The 23,067-nt window shown below is 41.4% G+C and overlaps 1 protein-coding gene across 1 annotated transcript; it reads left to right on the plus strand.

The window, feature by feature from the left end:
- The first annotated feature begins 8,288 nt into the window (after positions 1-8,288).
- Positions 8,289-19,908, plus strand: cdx1b (caudal type homeobox 1 b). Its single transcript, XM_033639611.2, has 3 exons — positions 8,289-8,920; positions 17,747-17,895; positions 19,082-19,908. The coding sequence occupies exons 1-3, from the start codon at positions 8,419-8,421 to the stop codon at positions 19,328-19,330; spliced, it is 900 nt and encodes a 299-aa protein (XP_033495502.1). The 5' UTR covers positions 8,289-8,418; the 3' UTR covers positions 19,331-19,908.
- Positions 19,909-23,067: the final 3,159 nt, after the last annotated feature.

Below are 23,067 nucleotides of genomic sequence, written 5' to 3' on the forward strand. Positions count from 1 at the left end.
ACCCAAAGAGCATGGACACCAAGAGGCGAAGCTCAACAGAACGCCCCATAGCAACAGACTCGCCCATGGTTTCGTCCTACCGCCGCCATTTTGGACTGTCAGCAGACCGCAGCAGACCCGCTTGCATACAGAAACACACAGACAAACTGAAGTATATCGCTATTAATTATGCTTACAGTGCTACTCACCTCGTGATAGCTTGGTCACAGCTGCTTTTTCACGTTTTTGTAAAGCAAAATATAGACTTTAAAAAAAACAAAACGAGGAAAAACGGCCGAGATGGCATCTCTACATATTACATCCACTTATGAGAAGATTAACTTCATTACTCCTTCAAAATCACCCCGTAAGCCAATCTACCAAAAAATAAAAATTTAAAAGCAAAAATCAATATTTTAACTACAAACACATTAATGGCGACGTCACATAGTCAGGAATAAAGATTTATTTACAGTTTGTACAGTAAGGGGACAGTAATAATAATAATAATAATAATAATAATAATAATAATAATATATAGGCTATTTTAATATGATATATTTTAATGCTAAAGCAGTAATCAGCTCTGATATAAATGGTCCAAGAGGCCATATATATATATATACATAATTATATATATGTATATATATATATACATATAACACTATAACAGCTAAATTGGGCCACTTTTTGGTTAATTACTTGGGAAACTAAGAAAAAACAATGTATGACATTTGATTGTGTTCCTATGATTAATAATGACTGTTTTTAATATTTTTGTGTTGAATTTATGTAATAAAATATAATTGTTAAGACCCTACAGCTGCTGAAACATCAGCTGTCCCCCATTTTTGAGATGCGCAGTGTTCAGGTAAAATGGACCACTCAAACTGCAAAGTGAAACAATCATTTTTCATAATATAATCAAATTATCTTTAATATCAACACACATAACACAATAGAACATTACATTTAAATACATTATATGCTTTAAAGAATTCATGAAAAATAACATTAATATAGTTATAACATAGCGATCAGGCTTCAGGTCCCCTCTCTTCCTTTCTCCTCCTCTCCTTTCCTCTCTGTTCCTTCTTGTTTGCCATACTGTAATTATAGTTTCATGTTACTTTACTTAACCATCTTCCACTATCACTTCTAGGCTACAGTACATCAGCCTCTTTCATCTTTCCCTTTCTCGTGTGTGTGTGTGTGTGACTGAGCGCTAGCTAGTGAGAGCTAGCTCACAATGTGCCCTGGACCAGAGCTAACACACACATACATAATTACAAAGGAAAATGTGAAGAGGCCTGTAATATACAATAATATAATAATATATTTATATATTAATACTTTTTAATAAGAGGAACCATCAAAATATTTGCTAAAACTCAACTCAGAACGTGGCTCATTTTAGCTGAACTGTGTGGCCCGATTTACCTGAACACATTAAGGTAAATTGGGCCACTAACAAAAAATGCTTTTTCATCAAAACTAATTTTATTTAGCAAAACATTAGCATTATATCTGATGGAGGCCATCAGGACATGTATTATACATCATTATTTATATATGTACATTTGTTTTTTATTGAATTATCAACTTTATCATTTGCAGTTAAGATTTGGTATGTCAGAGCACTCACCATGCAGTTCTCTGGCGCAGTCTCAATATGAGGCTTTACCCCACCAACCATAGCAACCATAGACCAATCAAATCAAATCAACAGTTTGAAATCATTTGCATTCATTGGCTGTTAACTTTTAAAGAGCTGAGACGCTCAAACCTTAAATGGTCCAATTTAGCTATATATATATATCTTCCCACGAAAACTGGCATATTAAATCGATATTAAAACACTTTAAAACTTACACGTCAGGAGTTCTTACCTGTCGGGATCCTTCGGGAAACGGTGGAAGGCCAGGTGCGGGGTGTTCCACTGATAGTTGTTGCAGTTAATTGCACTACACTGTTTTCTTTTTTTTCTCCTCTCTCCTTGACATCTTGCATGTTGTCTGGGCGCAACAGTCCAAGATGGCGGCAGCGCCCCTAGTGGCTGTTGGCAAAAATTCAATGGAGCTTCGCCTCTTGGTGTCCATGCTCTTTGCACATACTACAGAGCAGAGGAGGAAGTACTCACTACTAACTACTACACTTGTACTTGTACTGCAGTATGTGTCCCTGTAGCGCCCTCTGCGGGCTTTCTGTTGTTACAGCCAGTTTCAGATCCTCTCAAACATTAATGTTGTTTTTCAGATTATTAGCAGTGACTCTCAGATCAGATCAGATCAGATCAGGTCAGATCAGGTGTTTGGACTCAGGTGAACAGACGTCAGTCTGAATGAAGTATTTGAGCTCAGCTGATAAGAAACTTTCCCAGAAGTCATAAAGAGAGATGAAGGCTAACTGACTTTTACCAACGGTCCCAAAAGACTTCACTCAAATCCGAGCAGAGATAAAGGTGTTGACTCACATCACGTCAAACAGCCGCTGGGTGCTGATACATGTGATCTCAGGACTGGTGTGTAAATGTACATGTTCAGGAGAGGGTGAGGAAATATTCCACCTCACTTCCTGCATTCTGGTGAATTTTTATGAGGCGTTGTTGCAACAGTTTTATCTGAAAAGTCTCTAATGGACTGTTCTTTAATTATCAGAGGAGAGGACGGGTTGGTTGGCGTGTGACTTCATTTTTTAAATCTGATTTTATTTTAATTTATTTTGACCCTCCAAAGCTACAAATATTTTTTCCCACGCCTCCCAGAGGGACCTGGGGAAATAATAATAATACATCATATTTGTAGAGGGCAGTTCAATGTCTACAGAGGCACTTTAAATCAGTTAAAATGATCATAAAAGAGAATACACCAGGTGAGGGAGCCCCTCTGTGTGGAGTCTGAATGTTCTCCCTGTGTCAGCGTGGGTTTCCTCCAGGTGCTCCCACATGTTCTCCCCGTGTCAGCGTGGGTTTCCTCCAGGTGCTCCCACATGTTCTCCCCGTGTCAGCGTGGGTTTCCTCCAGGTGCTCTGACATGTTCTCCCCGTGTCAGCGTGGGTTTCCTCCAGGTGCTCTGACATGTTCTCCCTGTGTCAGTGTGGGTTTCCTCCAGGTGCTCTGACATGTTCTCCCTGTGTCAGCGTGGGTTTCCTCCAGGTGCTCTGACATGTTCTCCCCGTGTCAGCGTGGGTTTCCTCCAGGTGCTCTGACATGTTCTCCCCGTGTCAGCGTGGGTTTCCTCCAGGTGCTCTGACATGTTCTCCCCGTGTCAGCGTGGGTTTCCTCCAGGTGCTCTGACATGTTCTCCCCGTGTCAGCGTGGGTTTCCTCCAGGTGCTCTGACATGTTCTCCCCGTGTCAGCGTGGGTTTCCTCCAGGTGCTCTGACATGTTCTCCCCGTGTCAGTGTGGGTTTCCTCCAGGTGCTCTGACATGTTCTCCCCGTGTCAGCGTGGGTTTCCTCCAGGTGCTCTGACATGTTCTCCCCGTGTCAGTGTGGGTTTCCTCCAGGTGCTCTGACATGTTCTCCCTGTGTCAGCGTGGGTTTCCTCCAGGTGCTCCCACATGTTCTCCCCGTGTCAGCGTGGGTTTCCTCCAGGTGCTCTGACATGTTCTCCCTGTGTCAGCGTGGGTTTCCTCCAGGTGCTCTGACATGTTCTCCCTGTGTCAGTGTGGGTTTCCTCCAGGTGCTCTGACATGTTCTCCCTGTGTCAGCGTGGGTTTCCTCCAGGTGCTCTGACATGTTCTCCCCGTGTCCGCGTGGGTTTCCTCCAGGTGCTCTGACATGTTCTCCCTGTGTCAGCGTGGGTTTCCTCCAGGTGCTCTGACATGTTCTCCCCGTGTCAGCGTGGGTTTCCTCCAGGTGCTCTGACATGTTCTCCCTGTGTCAGTGTGGGTTTCCTCCAGGTGCTCTGACATGTTCTCCCTGTGTCAGCGTGGGTTTCCTCCAGGTGCTCTGACATGTTCTCCCTGTGTCAGCGTGGGTTTCCTCCAGGTGCTCTGACATGTTCTCCCTGTGTCAGCGTGGGTTTCCTCCAGGTGCTCTGACATGTTCTCCCTGTGTCAGCGTGGGTTTCCTCCAGGTGCTCTGACATGTTCTCCCCGTGTCAGCGTGGGTTTCCTCCAGGTGCTCTGACATGTTCTCTCTGTGTCAGTGTGGGTTTCCTCCAGGTGCTCTGACATGTTCTCCCTGTGTCAGCGTGGGTTTCCTCCAGGTGCTCTGACATGTTCTCCCTGTGTCAGCGTGGGTTTCCTCCAGGTGCTCTGACATGTTCTCCCTGTGTCAGCGTGGGTTTCCTCCAGGTGCTCTGACATGTTCTCCCCGTGTCAGCGTGGGTTTCCTCCAGGTGCTCCAGCTTCCTCCCACAGTCCAAAGACATGCAGGTTAATTGGTGACTCTAAATTGTCCGTAGGTGTGAATGTGAGTGTGAATGGTTGTCTGTCTCTATGTGTCAGCCCTGTGATAGTCTGGTGACCTGTCCAGGGTGAACCCTGCCTCTCACCCAGTGTCAGCTGGAAAAGGCTTGGAAAGTGAATGAATGAATGAATGAATGAATGAAAACACAGGAGCCTCCCGTCACCATATGATGTAGAATACTGTGACTTTAATAAGAACTGTAATTTAATTAAATTTTCACATTTCCAACAATTTCAACAAATCTGATGTGAACGGAGAATTTATGGCAGAGCTGCTGTATTAAACTGGAATAAACTGCTCAGGTGTTCCTAATAAAGTGAACACTGAGTGTTAATGAGCTGAGAGTCAGCAGCTCAGTACTGACATAAAAATATGGATTATTGGTTTTAAAAGTTTCTGCTCATGTTTACAGGTCAGACTGAGTCAGTCAGCTTTTCCTCCTCCTCCTCCTCCTCCTCCTCTTCTGTCTTTGCTCTCAGTTCAGGAAGGAGTGAAGCTGCTGACCTGTAGCTGACCTCACTGCTTCCTGTCTGTCTGTCTGTCTGTCTGTCTGTGTGTTAATTACAGACGGTGAATTTAACAACTGATAATTTTTCCTTTCTCTCTTCTTGACAATGTTGTAAAAAAGGATTTTACTTTATTTTATTATTTTCTTCACTTCTTATTAAAGACAGTTTCTGATCTCAAACATAAAACTATCTGTGAATATTTTATTTATGCTATTTTTTCTTTGGTTTTGTGATTGAAAGTCCCAAAATGAATCAGTGAACTAACGACCTGTTTGTGACCTGGCAGAGGTCAGAGTTTGTCTCCAGTTTTTATTTAAATTTGTTTTGTTGTTGTTGTTGAGGGAATACAGATCATAATGGGCTGAGGGAATTATCAGTTTATTTCATTTTGTTTATTTTATTCAATTTATTTCTTCTTCTTTTATTTATTTATTTTTTTTACTGTTCCCTGATATAGTGTCCTAATATAACTGCACTTTAATTAATGTGGGTGCAGACTGTTGCTCTGTGATTTATTAATGTCTGTTTTTATATTGTGTTTTCCTTCCCCCTTTATTAATCAATTAAAGACACAGAGATAAAATAATTTATCCAGAGTTCATTTCAGCAGTTGCACACTGACAGACTGAAACTAAGTGAATTCATAAATAAGTAAATAAATAGAGCCAATAATTAAGAGAGAGAACTTCAGCTTTTAACTTGAACTTTACTTCCTCAGGTAGAAAATGTGTCGCTGAATAAAACAGACTTCAACATGAAACATAATAAATACATAAAACAAACAATAAAGTTCAAACCTCCACATGCATATTAAAACATGAATATCAGAGACGTGCAGCTGAAACTGAAACCAAAAGAATAAATTTAATATTAAACAAACAGTTAAATGTTATAAACTCAGTCTGACGTTTACAGAGTTCATTCATTATGTCTTTAAATATTTTAATTGAGGTTAAATTAAATGTCAGTTTATCTCCTCCAGAGGTGGAGGAATATTCAGAATTTGTTTTAGAGAAAGTCGCAGTGAAAATAATCAAATACAAATAGAATTTATGCATTAACAGAAGAAACTTTTACATGTCAGATAAAAACATAATTTTCCTCTGAGATGGAGCTCAAGTATAAAACAGGACATAATGGAAATACTTCAGAACAAATACCTCAGTTTTACTTTAGCACTTCGTCACCACTGATTTCTGCAGATCTCTGAGGAGAAACAACGTCAGTAAAATCAAATCTAAAAAATATTTTTCACAGTTTGTTTCTTATTTTTGACTCATAATTAAATTCTTATTTTTGAATTTCTCAGCAGGAACATTTCACCTTAAAATGTATTTCCTGTCGCCTGTTTGATATTTATGATGTGACAAAGAAACAGTTATTATAATTATTCAGACTGAAAACACATCATTATATAAACTGTGACTCCACGAGATTAAAAATCAGATTTGAATGTTTTCAGTGTTAAAATGACAGAGTGAGTGCAGACTGAAGAGGAGACGTCACTAATGACATCATATTTATATATTTTCATGCTTTGTTTCACCATTCATTTAAATTAGAAGATGATGTTAATAAAATAAAAGTTATGGCTTTATTTAGATTATTATTATTATGTATCTCCTAAAGGTTTGTTATTGCAGTGACATTTATCCTGAAAATTAAAATAGTGTGAAAAGTTTTAGTTTGAACAGTTTTAACATCACTGAAGAGAAAATACTTCCTGCTGCTCAAACTTAACGTGTAATGAAGAACAAGGATAAGAACTATTATTATTATTCTTTATCAGTAAAACAGAGACTTGACTTTAATTTGTCCTTTAATTTGATTTTAAACACATTGAATTGTTTTTTTATTAATATTTTATTGATATTGATTATTCTAACATAAACAGTGTCACCGATGTTAGCAAATCAAATACAAACACACACATATAAATATATATATGCACATACACACATATATACAACAGTAAATAGTTTTTAATGACACTGAATTAAAGAATTTCAGTTTTACTGTTTAACAAGTTTTAATGATCTGCATATTTATTTTGTCAGTATTTACTTATTTCCTGTGTTTTGGTGTGAGGGCACTGAATGTAGACTATGAACTTTATTATTATTATCATTATTATTTAAAAACTAGGATATAAAACAGGCAGATGTGACTTTGACTTGACCACACCTATAATTTGATTATTATTGATTTATTTGATTGTAAATATTTTAACAAATTAATTTATTTTGAATCATAATTTATTGTGTTTTGTTATTTATTTATTTATTTATTCATTGATTTGATTGTATTTTTATTACCATATTGATTTAATGTGTTTTGAATCGTAATTTACTGTATTTTTTGTTTCTATAATAATTTCTTTTATTTATTAGTTTAATCATCTAGTATTGTTATTGATTCATTTGATTATATATTTTAATTAAAATATTGGTTTGTTTTTATTGTAATTTACTGTATTTTTGTTACAATCACAATTATTGTTATTATTTTCTAACAGATTCAACAAGAAAGTAAAAGTGAGTGAAGTGACTGACAGGACGGAAATGAAGAGAAGCCTCATGAATGAATGAATGAATGAATGAAAAATGAACGAATGAGTGACGCAGCTGAGCTGTCGTCACTGCTGACGACACGTTAGTCTTTTTTTTAATGTGACTCTGAGGTGATTTGTAGCTCCGTGTTTGTTCCTTTGATGGAGGCCTTTGAAATGCAGCAGCGGGACTGTGATGGAAATGAGACAGAGACACAGAGACAGACAGACACAGAGACAGACAGACACAGAGACAGACAGACAGAGAGCTGTGTCCTCGGGTGGACACAGAGCAACATTAGCAGCACATATGAGACCTCAGTACAAAGATTTTTACAAAATTAAATGTGATAAACTGAAATTCAACATGAACTCAAACAAACATAGTCAGCTCCACAGACACAGATCACACATCAGTTGTTATTTCCTCCTTCACTTCATGAGGTTGTTATTTAAAATGTGTCTCTGGGTTTGTATTAAAACATAGTTGTTAAGTGATATTTTCCACTGCAGAGACAGAGAGACAGAAACACAGAGACAGACAGAGAGAGAGAGAGAGACAGACAGGCAGAGGGAGGGAGATAAGAGTAATAAAAGTGACCATGTGACTGCAGCAGGTTTTAACGGACAGCTGATGGAGAGACTGCGCACACACACACACACACACACACACACACACACACACACACACAGAGGACGGAGGACAGGTGGAGGTGTGGACAGGTAGAACACACCGTGAAGCTCACTTTACCTGCAGACCAGGTGAGAGGCAGACAGGACAGAGGACAGGTGGAGGTTCGGACACAGAGTGAAGCTCAGTTCACCTGGAGACAGGTGAGACAGGGAGGACACCGAGGGGACACCGAGGGGACACCGAGGGGACACAGAGGGGACACCGAGGGGACACCGAGGGGACACAGAGGCAGGCTGGATCCACAGTATGCTGAGGGAGTCCCCTCACCTGGAAAAATGTACGTGAGTTACCTGCAGCTGGACAAGGACCCCGCCATGTACCCGCACCAGACCCCGGTGACCCGCCACCCGGGCCTCAGCCCGCAGAACTTCTCGGTCCCGGCCCCGCCGCAGTATTCAGACTTCTCCGCCTACCACCATCACCACCACCACGGCATCAACAACGACCCTCACCCGTCTCAGCAGCCCGGCCCGGGGCCCGGCGGCTGGAGCTCGGCCTACCCGCCTCCTCCTCCGCCGGCCCGGGACGACTGGTCGTCCCATCACTACGCTGCAGCCGCCGCGGCCGCAGCCGCCGGGGGGACTTCCGCCGCCTCCACCGTGCCCGGGGTGGTGGGTCCTCCTCTGGGCTTCAGTCCCCCGGAGTTCCCCGGACAGCCGTCCGCGCTGCTGCCCGCGGCCCTGAACGCCTCAGCGGGGCAGCTGTCCCCCGGATCCCCGCAGAGGAGGAACCCGTACGACTGGATCCGCCGGAGCTCCGCGCCGCCCACTAACCCCAGTAAGACCAGTTCTTTATATCTAATATTAATAATCACCTGCAGATCCTGAGCAGATATAAATATGATCTCATTTCTATAATAGCTGCAGATATAAACCCCCAAAATGGTCTTAATAACTTATGTGTCCTGTTTTTACTCCTCCGCTTCAATTTAAATATTTAAATTATTTAACATGAATTATTTGCACCTGTCTGATGACGTGTTTAAATGTTTTAATGACAGATCCGTCATATTTTAATATGAACTCAGATACTCAAATCTGTCCGCAGATATCTACAGCGGCCTCACACACACACACACACACACACACACTGAGTTTCATTTTCAGCGCCTACTGTCGGGATCAATAATCAATAATCAGCCTCAGCTGTCCGGACACACAGCAAGTTTCTACAGGCAATCTGAGAGTCGGGCAACAGAGTGAGCTGAAATAAATAAATAAATAAATAAATAAATAAATACAGTAATTAATTAATTCATTAAATAAATAAAATGGCTCCGATAAAATCATGTTTGGTTTTAAAACAGAGAAAATAATGAGCAGCTTTATTAAATTCAAATTATTAAACACGTCACAGGTTAATAATAATAATAATAATAATAATAATAATAATAATAATAATAATAATAATGATAATAACTACAAACATTTGACCAGGTGTTGAGTGTGTATAATATTTTATGTGTTTAAAACACGTTAAAATCTGTATGTAATATCCATAATCCTATAAGAAGGCCTAGTATTTTGGTATTATCATTATTATTATTATTATTATTATTATTAATAGCAGAAGGTAGGCCTATTGGAGTGAAGACGCTCCTCTCAGACTGTATCTGACGACAGTATGTATGTAGGCTATATATATATATATATATAGCCTTATAGTAATAATAATAATAATAATAATAATGATAATAATAATAACAGTTTCCACATTTTCGCCTCCATCGCTCCTTTATTTTTATTTTTTTCAGCTAAACTTTTAACAGTGACGTTTCTCTGTATGTGACGTCAGACATAGTTTGATGTTGAGATTTTAAATCTTTGTCTTGATGGATGATGAATGTTTCAGGTTCACGCTCACACATATGAAACTTTCGTAATTTATTGCTCGCATTAAGACAGTTTGGTATTCTATTGAAATGTTATTAATTTATTTACTTTATTTATTTGTCGAGGACAAAAACACGAGACACTTCTTCATGTGTGAAATAAAGCAGATGGAAACACTTTGTATCAGATCACTGAGCATGGAGGAGACCGCCGTGAGGACAGAGCATGAATGAATGAATGAATGAATGTTATGAAAGTGTTTGAATATGCAGATGAGCTGTTACGTGGCCTAATTTAATATGCGCTTTCCCGCGCACATTTCCAGAAGAGAAATCTGAATCTGTCAGTTCATTAATATATATTTATTTATTCCTCTGCTCCCACCTGATGTCACGCGCATCACAGTGCGCGTTCATGTTCACCAGTTCACTATGCCGTGAGGAACATTTCATTCACTGTGAGCAGCTGTGTCTGCAGACTGACTCTACACTGGAGATAAATACAGTTAAATGTGTATTTGGAGGTTTTTCCTCTTTTCTGATCTGAAAAAGACAGAAGAAGTTAAAATAACCTGAACTGAGCGGAGCGTTAAAGCCCCGGATCACACATAAAATCTGTGGACATTAATGTGGTGTGTGTGTGTGTGTGTGTGTGTGTGTGTGTGTCTCTGTATGTGTGTGTGTGAATGGACGGAGGAGGGACCTGTTCCCGCCGTGTCCCGTCTCGTCTCGTGCAGGATCAGAGGTGTGAAGTCGCTCTGAGCTGGTTTGAAGCTGTTGTGATGTAAATGTGTCTTTGTCCTCCGCTTGTCTCTGGGCGGAGAGGACAAGAGGACAGTCACTTTGAAGTGTGTGTGTGTGTGTGTGTGTGTGTGTGTGGCTTCCTCTCAGTAACAATCAGTTCATCGATCAGAGCAGATTTTTATTGATCAGTGTGAACCTGATCATCAGTCACCAACAGGTTAATATAAAGTCCACAGTGACACAGGAGCTCCTCTGTGATCAGCCTGACAGTGAGAACACTTGTGTACTCGAACTACTTAAAGCTGATAGTACTCTTACTCATTCAGAGTAATCTCTGATATTACTGATGTGAAGGTGGAACTGATATGACTTTATTATCTGTAATAATACATCATCATTGATTATTGATCATATATTGCATCAATAATCTGAATCTGTTGAGTCACTAAAGCAGTCAGATGAACAGAGCGTAGTAAAAGTATTTCTCTCTGAGATGAAGCCACGTGGAAACACTCCACTGAAGTACATGTACATAAAACTTGTACTTCAGTGCTTGAATAAATGTAGTGACTCTCAGCTGGTGCCTCTGTGAAGTCAGTGTGTCGTGTCTCTTGTTGTCTGGGGTGAGATGTGGACAGAAGTCAGGCTGTTGTATTTGGGTGTCAAAGGTGTTGGTGGAGGTTCAGGTTCTGACTCCTGGGTCAAAGTCTGGCGCATGTTTGACCCATCGAGGATTTTCTCACTCTGTATATCACATCTGTCACTCTGAGCGTCTCACAGAGGAGTTGGGTCAAAGTCAGGAGTGTCTCTTCCAGACAAAGAACATGGGTTTGGCTTTACAATCTTACAGGAAGTGAACACCAGCTTCCTGGTGAAAGTCGGTGGTTGTTTTTTCGTTGGTGTCTGACACCAGAACTCATTGACCAAATGCTGATTTTCGACGACTTCAGAGTGAGGCCAGGTTGGCGTTTTTCAGCAGCTGCTGGAGCCTTTACAGAGACACGTCTGCATGACCTGTCCAAGCCGGTCTCACTCCCAAGTCGTCAGAATCCGGCACTTGGGCAGTGACCTCCAGTGTCAGACAGTGATGAAAAAAGACGTCCTCTCACGTTGGCATGTTGGGCGGCAGGTTGCTGTTGTTGTTGAACGGCACCCTGCGGTGTGAAGAGATAACACGGTGTAACGAAAGTAAATGCAGAGAAAGTCAGAAAGCCAGTGAACACTTCCTGTAAGATTGTAAAGCCAAACCCTGTTCTTTATTCCTAAACGTAACCACGTGTGTTTGTTCTCTCGTCAATCACGTGACGACCCCTCAGATTTACCTGTCGACCCTCTGGAGGGGCCCGACCCCTCATGTTGGGAACCAGACTAACTAACTGTACACAAAGTACCTCAAACTGTCTCCACACTGCTCCGACACCAATGACGTCACACAATCACATGTCACCATGTGCTGTTACTGCATGAAGCTGACGATACTTGTGCACTTTTTCTGCTGATACACTTCTGTCCATTAACAGTGAAAAATCAATCTGGTGTAGTTTGAATACTGACATGTGTTTGTTTATAGTTTTGAGACTATAAATACTGTGACTTTATGGTGTTCTCAGTACATCTGTTAACGTTACTCTGATGAGCCTGTGTTTCTGTCTGAAAGTGTCAGAGCTGAATGTTTAAATCAGAACTCATTGTCCTGATAATTATTAGCCCCTTTTACACTGCCAGATTTTCGGCGAATGTTGGGCCGTTTTGCCGGCAAGCTGCGAGCGTTTAGACACACAGAGCCGGATTGGCGAGTTGATCCGAGGTGCCCAATTTTCCTCCTCGTAGGGTAGACATATTGGTGGAACACTTTTAGTTTAAACAGACCGAGGCGGCCTTCTGCAACGGGAGGAGCTGTTGATGACGCCGCACGTGCGAGCCACTGGTGGTGGATAGTAATAATGTATGGACCGTAAAGATGAGCAACTGGGGAGACAAGGAATTGCGCGCCCTCCTTGTCCTCGCAAACGAAGAGGCCATTAACCGTCAGATGACGGGGACGGTGAAGAACGGGCCGACTTACGAGAGAATCGCCGAAGGACTGAGCAGCCGCGGCTTCCCTCCCACGTCACTGTTTACGTCACACGCTGAGCTACACGTTTTGTTACTTGCTCACGCCCCCCATTGCCCCGAAAAAGGCGCATTCTGTATAAACAAAAGTAGGTAGGCGGCATTTTGCTGCACTCCCCGATTTTGTTTTTATACTGCCAATGCTGAAAAAAGACTGATTGGGCTTTCCTGCAAATTTGCACAACTCCTGTTTAAAAAGGGCTCCTGATACTAAACGAGCTCAGTGAAAAATCTGAGATGCTGTGAGCTGTTCAACAGGAGAGGAACGCAGTAAAAAACATTCATGACTGATACTCTTCATGTACTCCCCTCATGTACTATCTTCTGGTAAATATCAGTGGTTTTACCTGAGGGAGGTTTTTTGGGTTTTAAAGGCTCATTCTGATATTTTCAGGATGTAACTGAGTGATTCTGACAGTTCAGGACAAAAAGCGGCACTAAATCAGAGCGACTTTGTGTTCCTGGAGGTGTCATTTACAAACACTGTGTACGCACATGACGAGGCCAGAGAGAGGCGCACACCACTTCAGAGAAGTTGTGATGTATAAAAACAGACTTGATGGAAAAAATGTTTTTGGAGGCGGGAAATTGGCATCGATGGTGAGGTGGAAGCCTGACTGTAGAAACTGTCGAATATTTTTGGTGCACGCCATGTTTGCCGTTTGTCTGTAGGTACATTTGACTGCTGGGGGACTTTTGACTTTCAGTGTTTCTGTTTCAACGACTCATAAAGTGAAGCTGCTTTATTTTAAAGGAGCAATTCAACATTTGGGGAAATTAGTTTATTTCTCTCAACAGTAAAGTCTCAGGTGTCTGAGTCACTGAATATTTTGATTTTATAATGTCTCTGTAAAACTTTAAACACGGCTAAAGGCTGCCGTAAATATTGATGAACATGTTTAAAGTGTTTAATAAACTCTAAAACAACACTGTGAGTAAGCTGATTTTAAATGATCAGGGAGTTTCACCAACTGTCGCCTGCATGGACGAATAAATGAAAATTTAACCAAACACTTCAGGAGTCCAAACTGCTGTCAGATTATGTCTCTGCATCATCAGATATATGAAAACACAGAGTATAATTCACTCTGTAATGACACTAAATGATAAAAATGATGTGAAAATAATTTCAGCTTCAATAACACAATAAGTTGCAGCCTGAGAGAGAACAGAAACGTTCTAGATATTTCTGTAAATGTGCTGAATAAATGTAAGTCCTCTGTCTGTCTCCGTCTTTGTCTCCGTCCGCAGAGACAGACTGAAGAGCTCTGTGATTTACGCTCCTTCATTAGCGTCTCGTCTCTCTCGGCTCGTTATCTGACGATGGAGGTTTTTACTTTCTGACAAATGAAGCAGAAAGTTGGGACAGATGTCCCCCATCAGAGGACAGACGGTGTGTGTGTTTAAAGACACATCACTTATAGAAACTGGTGTGTGTTTAGTGTTAATACTGAATCAGAGCGTGTTAAAGAGAGCTGAAGGCTCTTTAATGAAGCTGAGAGTCCAACATTTACCTCCACAGGGTTTTGACATTCTGTCTGCCTTTTATTTCTGAGGTCTCAGTTTGTGTCTGCAGATGAGTTTCTGCTGCTTTCTGTTTAGGACAGTTTGTTCTGTCCCAGACCTTTGGACCAATCAGTAGCTGCTGATTTAAGTTCAGTGCAGACGTGTGACTGTTGTGTGTCCTTTAATTAAATCGTTAGCGACACATTAGCAGGTGTTTAACTCGGTGATTCTGGTGCTGATTTTCATCTTTTTTTGTTTGTTTCAAAAATGTCATGAAACCAGACTGAGAGTCTACAGTGACGCTCACTGCTCTGTAATCCCCCTTTTCCACCCAGAATTGGTGTGTGTACGACGGTTTTTCTAAATACGAGAAAACCTATGAAAAACAGACTGCTTTCCCATCAGCAGGAGAAAACCAACTCGTTCTCATCCCAGCTCGTCACATAGCACCACTCGCTCAGTGTCGGTCAGGTCTACCTGCGACGCGCTACGTATCATACTGTGTTTGCTGTTGATGGGAGTGTTGACAGGACGAATAGGCCTACGTAACACACCACTGATTAATCAGAGCAAAATAACTCCCTCGCAAACAGGAAACAGTTAACAACTGGGGGCACCTAGTGGGTGAGTGGGTAGAGCAGGCGTCCCATAGATGAAGGCAACATCCATTAGGGGGGATTTGTGCAGCAGACCCTACGCACTTCACCTACGCTGTTGTGAGCATCTATACTTGTGCATTGGTGTGTCTGTGTCACTCTGCAGTTACACCTCCAAAACACTAGTGAGCAGTGGAGGTTTCTGTGACACACATTAAACACACATTAAACACACATTAAACATGGCTTCATAGAGACAGTGTCAAACACAAATCAGCTTCACTATAACTCGCAGCATTCACAGACAAACACTTGTCTTTATCTGGACACATTTTCCCCACAAATACAACATGCTAACGTTATTAGCACAAGCCTATGGCATTTTACATTGTATAAATTAGCCTAGCAGCTAGCAGAGATTTCCTCTGCTCATATTTCAGCCAGGATAAATCACACACAGTGTGTGGAGGCTTTATTGTCTTCACAATTTATTGTTTCTTATCTGTGAAATTAAAGTAAATCAAAGCTTTGTTTCCACTGAGGGAAATGGTTTCAGCTTACAGAGACAGACAGGAGGTCTGCGTCACTGTGACACTGTGGAGTTACATTTCAAAGCAACTGCAAGTCTCAAATGCATCATTAATTGCACTGTCAAACAAACAGCGTCTCAGTGTTCTCTGCTATTCGTGCTAAATAATCTTCAGTGTCTAAAGGAGTGTTGGAAATATTCCTGATGTCTTGTGCACAATGCACCTTCATTAAATTTAGTTTTACACATTCAGTATTTTTGGAAACGTTCTGGATTCCCACTCACAAAGCTCACTGAGTTTAATAAAGTTTAGCGATCATTAGTAAGAGCTTCAGTTTTAACAGCTGGACCGTGTGACAGAGTTAAACAGTAACACATGAACACTGTGTCCATAAATGAATGAAGCTGATATGAGTTCAGTTTATGCAAATCCACCTGAGGCAGGTCATCTATTTGAATACAGGAGTCATGGTGCGAACACACAGATCCATCAGTCTGTTCAGGAACTGTACTGATGTCTCTTTATATGAGTGGTTTATAACACATAATATAAAATACTACCAGTCCCTATGCTTCATTCACATTTTTACATGCTAACAGACGGTGTGATTTTTGTGACCGTGATATGTGTTTTCAAAACTTTTCTAAAACTAAAACCTCCCAAAAACCACCAGACAGTGTGTTTGCTCTAACAGACACTAATGTTAACAAGCCTGGCTAACTAGCTCACTGCCTAGCCTACAGTAGTAGCGTAGCATTAGTTAGCATAACATTAGCTTAATAAATTATCTTGGTGCTGATACTGGTGCTATCTCAATCAGCATTTAGGCTAACATTAGCAGCTTCGTCTTGTTCTGTAATCATGTTTTAAATGTTAGGCTACTCTGTATAGAACTTGAGGTTTGTGTCTATTTCTTAACCTTTCCAAAAACAAACAGAAAGAGTAAAACTGTAAAAAATGGATTCAACAGTGAGTCTGTTTTAAAATAAGATGCTGATGTTATCATGCCTGGTTAACGATCTTAGGATACTTCCTACAACAGTAACCTAGCATTTATTATGAGGCAAAGAGTTAGCATATCATTAGCTAACTATAGTATAGGTCACAGATTAGGAACACAAATTGTTTGGGAGCTGGTTCTGGATGTTAATAAAGGCTAACATTAGCGGCTTTGTCCTGTCCCTTAATCATGTTGTAAACGGTCATAGGCTACTCTGTGTAAGGAGTTTGGAGGTTATAGTCTTTAATTAAGGCCTGTACATGTACAAAAGAATGATGTCATTTTATTCTTGCAGCCCTGGTTTGGGAGTTCTTGCAGCTTGTTCTTGACACATCATCTGGGTAGAACTTTTTCTTGTGTGATTCCGAGAACTATTCTGTGATTGGTCAGAAATTTGAAGTGGGCGTGGTTAATGTGGAAAAGCGCGTGTGATGTATGTGGCAGTGGGAGGGGCCTATGAGGACTCCCCAGGAGTTCTGCAGGAGTTCCTCCTGAAGTATGAAATGTCCTGGCCAGAAAGAACTTTGTTCTTGTTCTTGCCACCTCGAGAAAAAGAACAAATGTCTCTGTTCCTGCGGAGTATGTTCAGGGCTTTAGCCTTTCAAAAAGCAAAAACAAAAGATTAAAACTATAAAGAGCAAATTAAACAATGTGTCTGCTCCACTATGAGATGCCAGTGTTAACAGGCCTGGCTAACTAGCTTAGGACACTTCCTACAGTAGTAGCATTACATCCAGGTAAAGAGTAGCATATCATTAGCTAGCTGATGTTTTCGTGTGGTTGAGGGCTATGCCGGGAATACACACTGTTTGGTTTTGGATGCTTCTAAATGCTACATCAGAGTTTAGGCTAACTATAGCGGGTTTGTCCTGCTCTTTAATGATGTGACTGTAATAAGAGTGGAGCTGGTAATTTTAGCAGGCTAGCTTACTGACTACGGTGGTAACGTAGCGTTACTTTGAAGGCAAAAAGTTAGTGGATCATCAGTTAGCTATAACTGGACCACTGTGTGGGAGCTGGTTCTGGACACTTATCAGAATTTAGGCTGATGTTAGCGGCTTTGTCCTTCTTGATAAAGTTAACTCAGGATCACGTCGCCAAACTCACTGATGTGTCCTCAAGATTAGTTGTTTCTTTACATTGCAGTTTTTTTGTTTGAGATTTTTGGAAACACTTTTATTCGTGTTCTTGGTGATACTCTTAGCTACCACTACCACTAATACAGCTCTGAGTGCAACACTTTTTTTATTTCCTTTAACATGGTTATGTTTGTATGTTTTACAGATGGAAAGACGCGGACTAAGGACAAGTACCGGGTGGTTTACACGGACCACCAGCGTCTGGAGCTGGAGAAAGAGTTTCACTACAGCAAATACATCACCATCAGGAGGAAGGCGGAGCTCGCCACATCGCTGGGTCTGTCAGAGAGACAGGTACGCCAACACACACGAGGCTAATATAAAACCATGTTACTGATCAGAACTGTTTTAATGCATTTTTATTGGATCTTATACGAAGTACGACATGTTTGAGATTTAAAGTAATCACGTGATTATTATTGCGTTTAACCTTTGACACCTTTGATTTAAAAAAATTAAATTTCTAGCTTTATTTTATTTCTCTAATTGCTAACAATCCGTGGATGTATTAAGACACCTGGATACAGTGTTGGAGGCTGGGTTGCGTTCATTCCTATTAAAGTTGTTCAGTGGCACATGAAACCAAAGGGCTTAATATCCACAGTAGCCTACTAAAAACAGTACCCGGATCTTTCACATTGAGAAAGTGCACTAAAGACTAACAAAGACTGAGTGTGGCCGAGCAGCTACTTTCAGGTTTAGCGCTCTGCTAACTTGAATGGGGATAAAAGTATTCAGTCTTGCAACTTTTCTAGGCTATCCAAATGATGTCAGGCCAAACACTGATAGTGAAACAAGTCTTTTTTTGAGGGTTGTGATGCTAAAAAACCCCAAACATAATTATAGACGTCTCTTTCACAGTCTGTGTCTATGGGAAATAGTCGTTTTGGCCCTAGTAGCATCACGTGACGGGTCCTGACGGCGTAGTTCAGCTTTTGGCCACCATGTCAAATTGTCTTCAAATTGTCAATAGAAAAACAATAGAAAAACATATCTGTTCACTTCAGACTTTAACTCACTCTGACTTCCTCATACAGGTCTGAAACTCTTTTTACGCTTCATGCTGCTGCAACACTTTTAAAATCTTACTTGATTTTATGATTTATAGTTTTACAACTCAATGATTTGGTGATGTCATGATTTATGACTTTTTAGGATTTATTTCATCTCATGACGTGAAGCACTTGGTGCTTATATTGCCTTTACTGTAAAGCACTGTGTGCTGCATTTCTTGTATGGAAGTTGCTATAAAAATAAAGTTTATTATTTTTATAATTAATTTACATTTAAAGGTCAAGTGTCCAAAATACAGTGTGTCTATGTTATTAATAGTAAACAGGTTAAAACATGCAAAAACACTGAACTGGTACTTTAGGTGTCACATAGTTTTTCATGTTTTCCAGAATCCTGCAGATATCCTGTTATTATACGAACATGATTTCTTAAAGCAAAAATAAAAATGTCTTCTGTTCTGCTCCAGGTGAAGATCTGGTTCCAGAATCGTCGGGCCAAAGAGCGCAAGATCAACAAGAAGAAGCTCCAGCAGCCGGCCTCCTCCACCACCACACCCACGCCTCCCACCGGCAGCAACAGCAGCGGAGGAGGAGGTGGCGGTGGCGGCCTGCACGGAAATGGCGGGAACAGCGTCGGCATGGTGACGAGCAGCAGCGGCAGCAATGGGTTGGTGTCGCCTTCCTCCCTGCCTCTGAACATCAAAGAGGAGTACTGAGAGGAGGTTACGAGATGTTTCATCGGACGCTGGCGTTGGGGATCTGGACTAAAAAAATTCTCCCCGATGGACTGAGAAACTGTTTTCATCACCTCCTGCCGTATTTCTGTCGTCCTCTTAAAGCTCGTTGACAGTGTGAGAAAATATCGTTGGGCGACGTCACAGAGAGTTGCAGATGATTGTGGTCAGATGTTTGCTTGCTGGGACGTCAGCCTGGTTGCACGTTAACAGCTAACTGTTTGACTGCAACGAGTCCAAATCACTGCGGACTTTTCTCCAAACTTTTCTGCTGAACTTGATATTCTTGTTTCCATCTGATGGAACGATGCAGCTGTACAACTGATGTAGCTTCAGTAAAGAGCTGCAGCGAGCAGACGAGACGATACTGTCAGACAGTGTGAAACATATCTTTGTTTTTTAACTCTAAAGCTACTTAATTCATGATGTTCAGGGTAAATCAAGTTTCCAGATATTTGTTTTTTGCTTGATGATGATGATGCATTTAAAAAAAGATTTATTCTGCCTCTTTCAGAAATGTTTTCTCACCCACAGAGGAAAATAAAGTCATGTGACAGCAACATGTTTATGTTTCTGTATATCTGATGCCCTGCAAGACATGATCAGGAACAGACTCCTCAGGACAAACGTGCTTAACGTAAAGTCCACTTCAGGCCAAAGATTCACGACGAGACGGTGTATCATCTCTAGTCAACGACTCTCTGTGCTTCTGATCTGTAACGTCGACAGGAAGTGATATACAGTACAGGCCAAAAGTTTGGACACACCTTCTCATTCAATGCGTTTTCTTTATTTTCATGACTATTTACATTGTAGATTCTCACTGAAGGCATCAAAACTATGAATGAACACATGTGGAGTTATGTACTTAACAAAAAAAGGTGAAATAACTGAAAACATGTTTTATATTCTAGTTTCTTCAAAATAGCCACCCTTTGCTCTGATTACTGCTTTGCACACTCTTGGCATTCTCTCCATGAGCTTCAAGAGGTAGTCACCTGAAATGGTTTCCACTTCACAGGTGTGCCTTATCAGGGTTAATTAGTGGAATTTCTTGCTTTATCAATGGGGTTGGGACCATCAGTTGTGTTGTGCAGAAGTCAGGTTAATACACAGCCGACAGCCCTATTGGACAACTGTTAAAATTCATATTATGGCATTTTCTTGGCATTCTCTGCATGAGCTTCAAGAGGTAGTCACCTGAAATGGTTTTCCAACAGTCTTGAAGGAGTTCCCAGAGGTGTTTAGCACTTGTTGGCCCCTTTGCCTTCACTCTGCGGTCCAGCTCACCCCAAACCATCTGGATTGGGTTCAGGTCCGGTGACTGTGGAGGCCAGGTCATCTGCCGCAGCACTCCATCACTCTCCTTCTTGGTCAAATAGCCCTTACACAGCCTGGAGGTGTGTTTGGGGTCATTGTCCTGTTGAAAAATAAATGATCGTCCAACTAAACGCAAACCGGATGGGATGGCATGTCGCTGCAGGATGCTGTGGTAGCCATGCTGGTTCAGTGTGCCTTCAGTTTTGAATAAATCCCCAACAGTGTCACCAGCAAAACACCCCCACACCATCACACCTCCTCCTCCATGCTTCACAGTGGGAACCAGGCATGTGGAATCCATCCGTTCACCTTTTCTGCGTCTCACAAAGACACGGCGGTTGGAACCAAAGATCTCAAATTTGGACTCATCAGACCAAAGCACAGATTTCCACTGGTCTAATGTCCATTCCTTGTGTTTCTTGGCCCAAACAAATCTCTTCTGCTTGTTGCCTCTCCTTAGCAGTGGTTTCCTAGCAGCTATTTGACCATGAAGGCCTGATTGGTGCAGTCTCCTCTTAACAGTTGTTCTAGAGATGGGTCTGCTGCTAGAACTCTGTGTGGCATTCATCTGGTCTCTGATCTGAGCTGCTGTTAACTTGCCATTTCTGAGGCTGGTGACTCGGATGAACTTATCCTCAGAAGCAGAGGTGACTCTTGGTCTTCCTTTCCTGGGTCGGTCCTCATGTGTGCCAGTTTCGTTGTAGCGCTTGATGGTTTTTGCGACTCCACTTGGGGACACATTTAAAGTTTTTGCAATTTTCCGGACTGACTGACCTTCATTTCTTAAAGTAATGATGGCCACTGGTTTTTCTTTAGTTAGCTGATTGGTTCTTGCCATAATATGAATTTTAACAGTTGTCCAATAGGGCTGTCGGCTGTGTATTAACCTGACTTCTGCACAACACAACTGATGGTCCCAACCCCATTGATAAAGCAAGAAATTCCACTAATTAACCCTGATAAGGCACACCTGTGAAGTGGAAACCATTTCAGGTGACTACCTCTTGAAGCTCATGGAGAGAATGCCAAGAGTGTGCAAAGCAGTAATCAGAGCAAAGGGTGGCTATTTTGAAGAAACTAGAATATAAAACATGTTTTCAGTTATTTCACCTTTTTTTGTTAAGTACATAACTCCACATGTGTTCATTCATAGTTTTGATGCCTTCAGCGAGAATCTACAATGTAAATAGTCATGAAAATAAAGAAAACGCATTGAATGAGAAGGTGTGTCCAAACTTTTGGCCTGTACTGTATATATAAAAAGGTTTCGTCTTGTCGTGAATCTTTGGTCTGAACTGGACTTTAGAGAGTTGGAAGAGTTACTGGTTCTGAAAGTGTTTTTCCCATTTAAAGGTTTTCTTTCAATCACCTCCTCGATATTACAGAACATAGAAACTCTCACACAGTTTTATGTTCTGACCACCAGCTTTAATTATTTCAACTTTAAATCAGGTTCTGCCTCTTGGTTTGGTGGATGGCTCTAAATAGCCAACGTATCCTCACACAGCGGTTCCTATGTTCCTATAAATTAGTGCTGTGCTTTCATGTCACCATGATACGCAGCCAGTCACTGTTGTAGTTAAATGGTGCCCCATTACCAATGAAAAGTTACACAGGTTAGGTTGTAGAAAAGAAACATGGTGATGACGTACCTTAAAATGAAATTTGTGTTTCCTAGGAAGCAAAGGAACGAGCCGCCCTGCTCTCCCTCTGACTGCACTCGTTGCCTTTGATTGTTTTGGTTGGTTAAGTTCATGGAGGAGAAGTGAGATTGGTTTGATAGGGTCAGGATGTCAGAGGGAGCCAATCAGATGCAGAGTTAGGCCTCGATCACACAGAAAAGGTTTTGCAGGTTGCAAAATGTGAGGCGCACGGCATTGCCTTTTCTTTTTCTTTTTTTTTAATTGAATGCCACTATTAAAAACACTTGCTGCACCTTTTTATTGTTGCCAGACAACCACCCCATCACCTCCTCACCCTAACCTTCCTGTGTAATCAATTAACTGCTTATGTATCCTGCAGTAATCAGTGTGTAGCTGCTGCCATGTTGAGGCAGAGGGTACTGTGTGTAGCTCTGGTTGAGGGTGAGAGGCTGTCAGCAGATAAACAGAGATCTGTGTGGGTACATGAGACCCTAAAAAAGAGGCTGGATCATGGGGAGTACCACCAGTTGGTCCAGCAGCTTCTCCTCCATCATGGACGTTTACAGGCAGATTTTAGGATGACTCAGGGGCAGTTTGACAACCTGCTGTCTATCATCAGGCCGTATAGCTCTGGGTATCCAGCAACCACTACCACCAGTTTCTCCTCCATTGTTTACCAACTGTAAACTTGGTAAACTTTGTAAAGAGGCCTGCCTCTCAAATCATTCCATTGGGTGCTCTGAATTGAACTTTCTT

This window comes from Epinephelus lanceolatus, chromosome 11, assembly GCF_041903045.1.
Source record: "Epinephelus lanceolatus isolate andai-2023 chromosome 11, ASM4190304v1, whole genome shotgun sequence".
NCBI lineage: Eukaryota > Metazoa > Chordata > Actinopteri > Perciformes > Serranidae > Epinephelus > Epinephelus lanceolatus.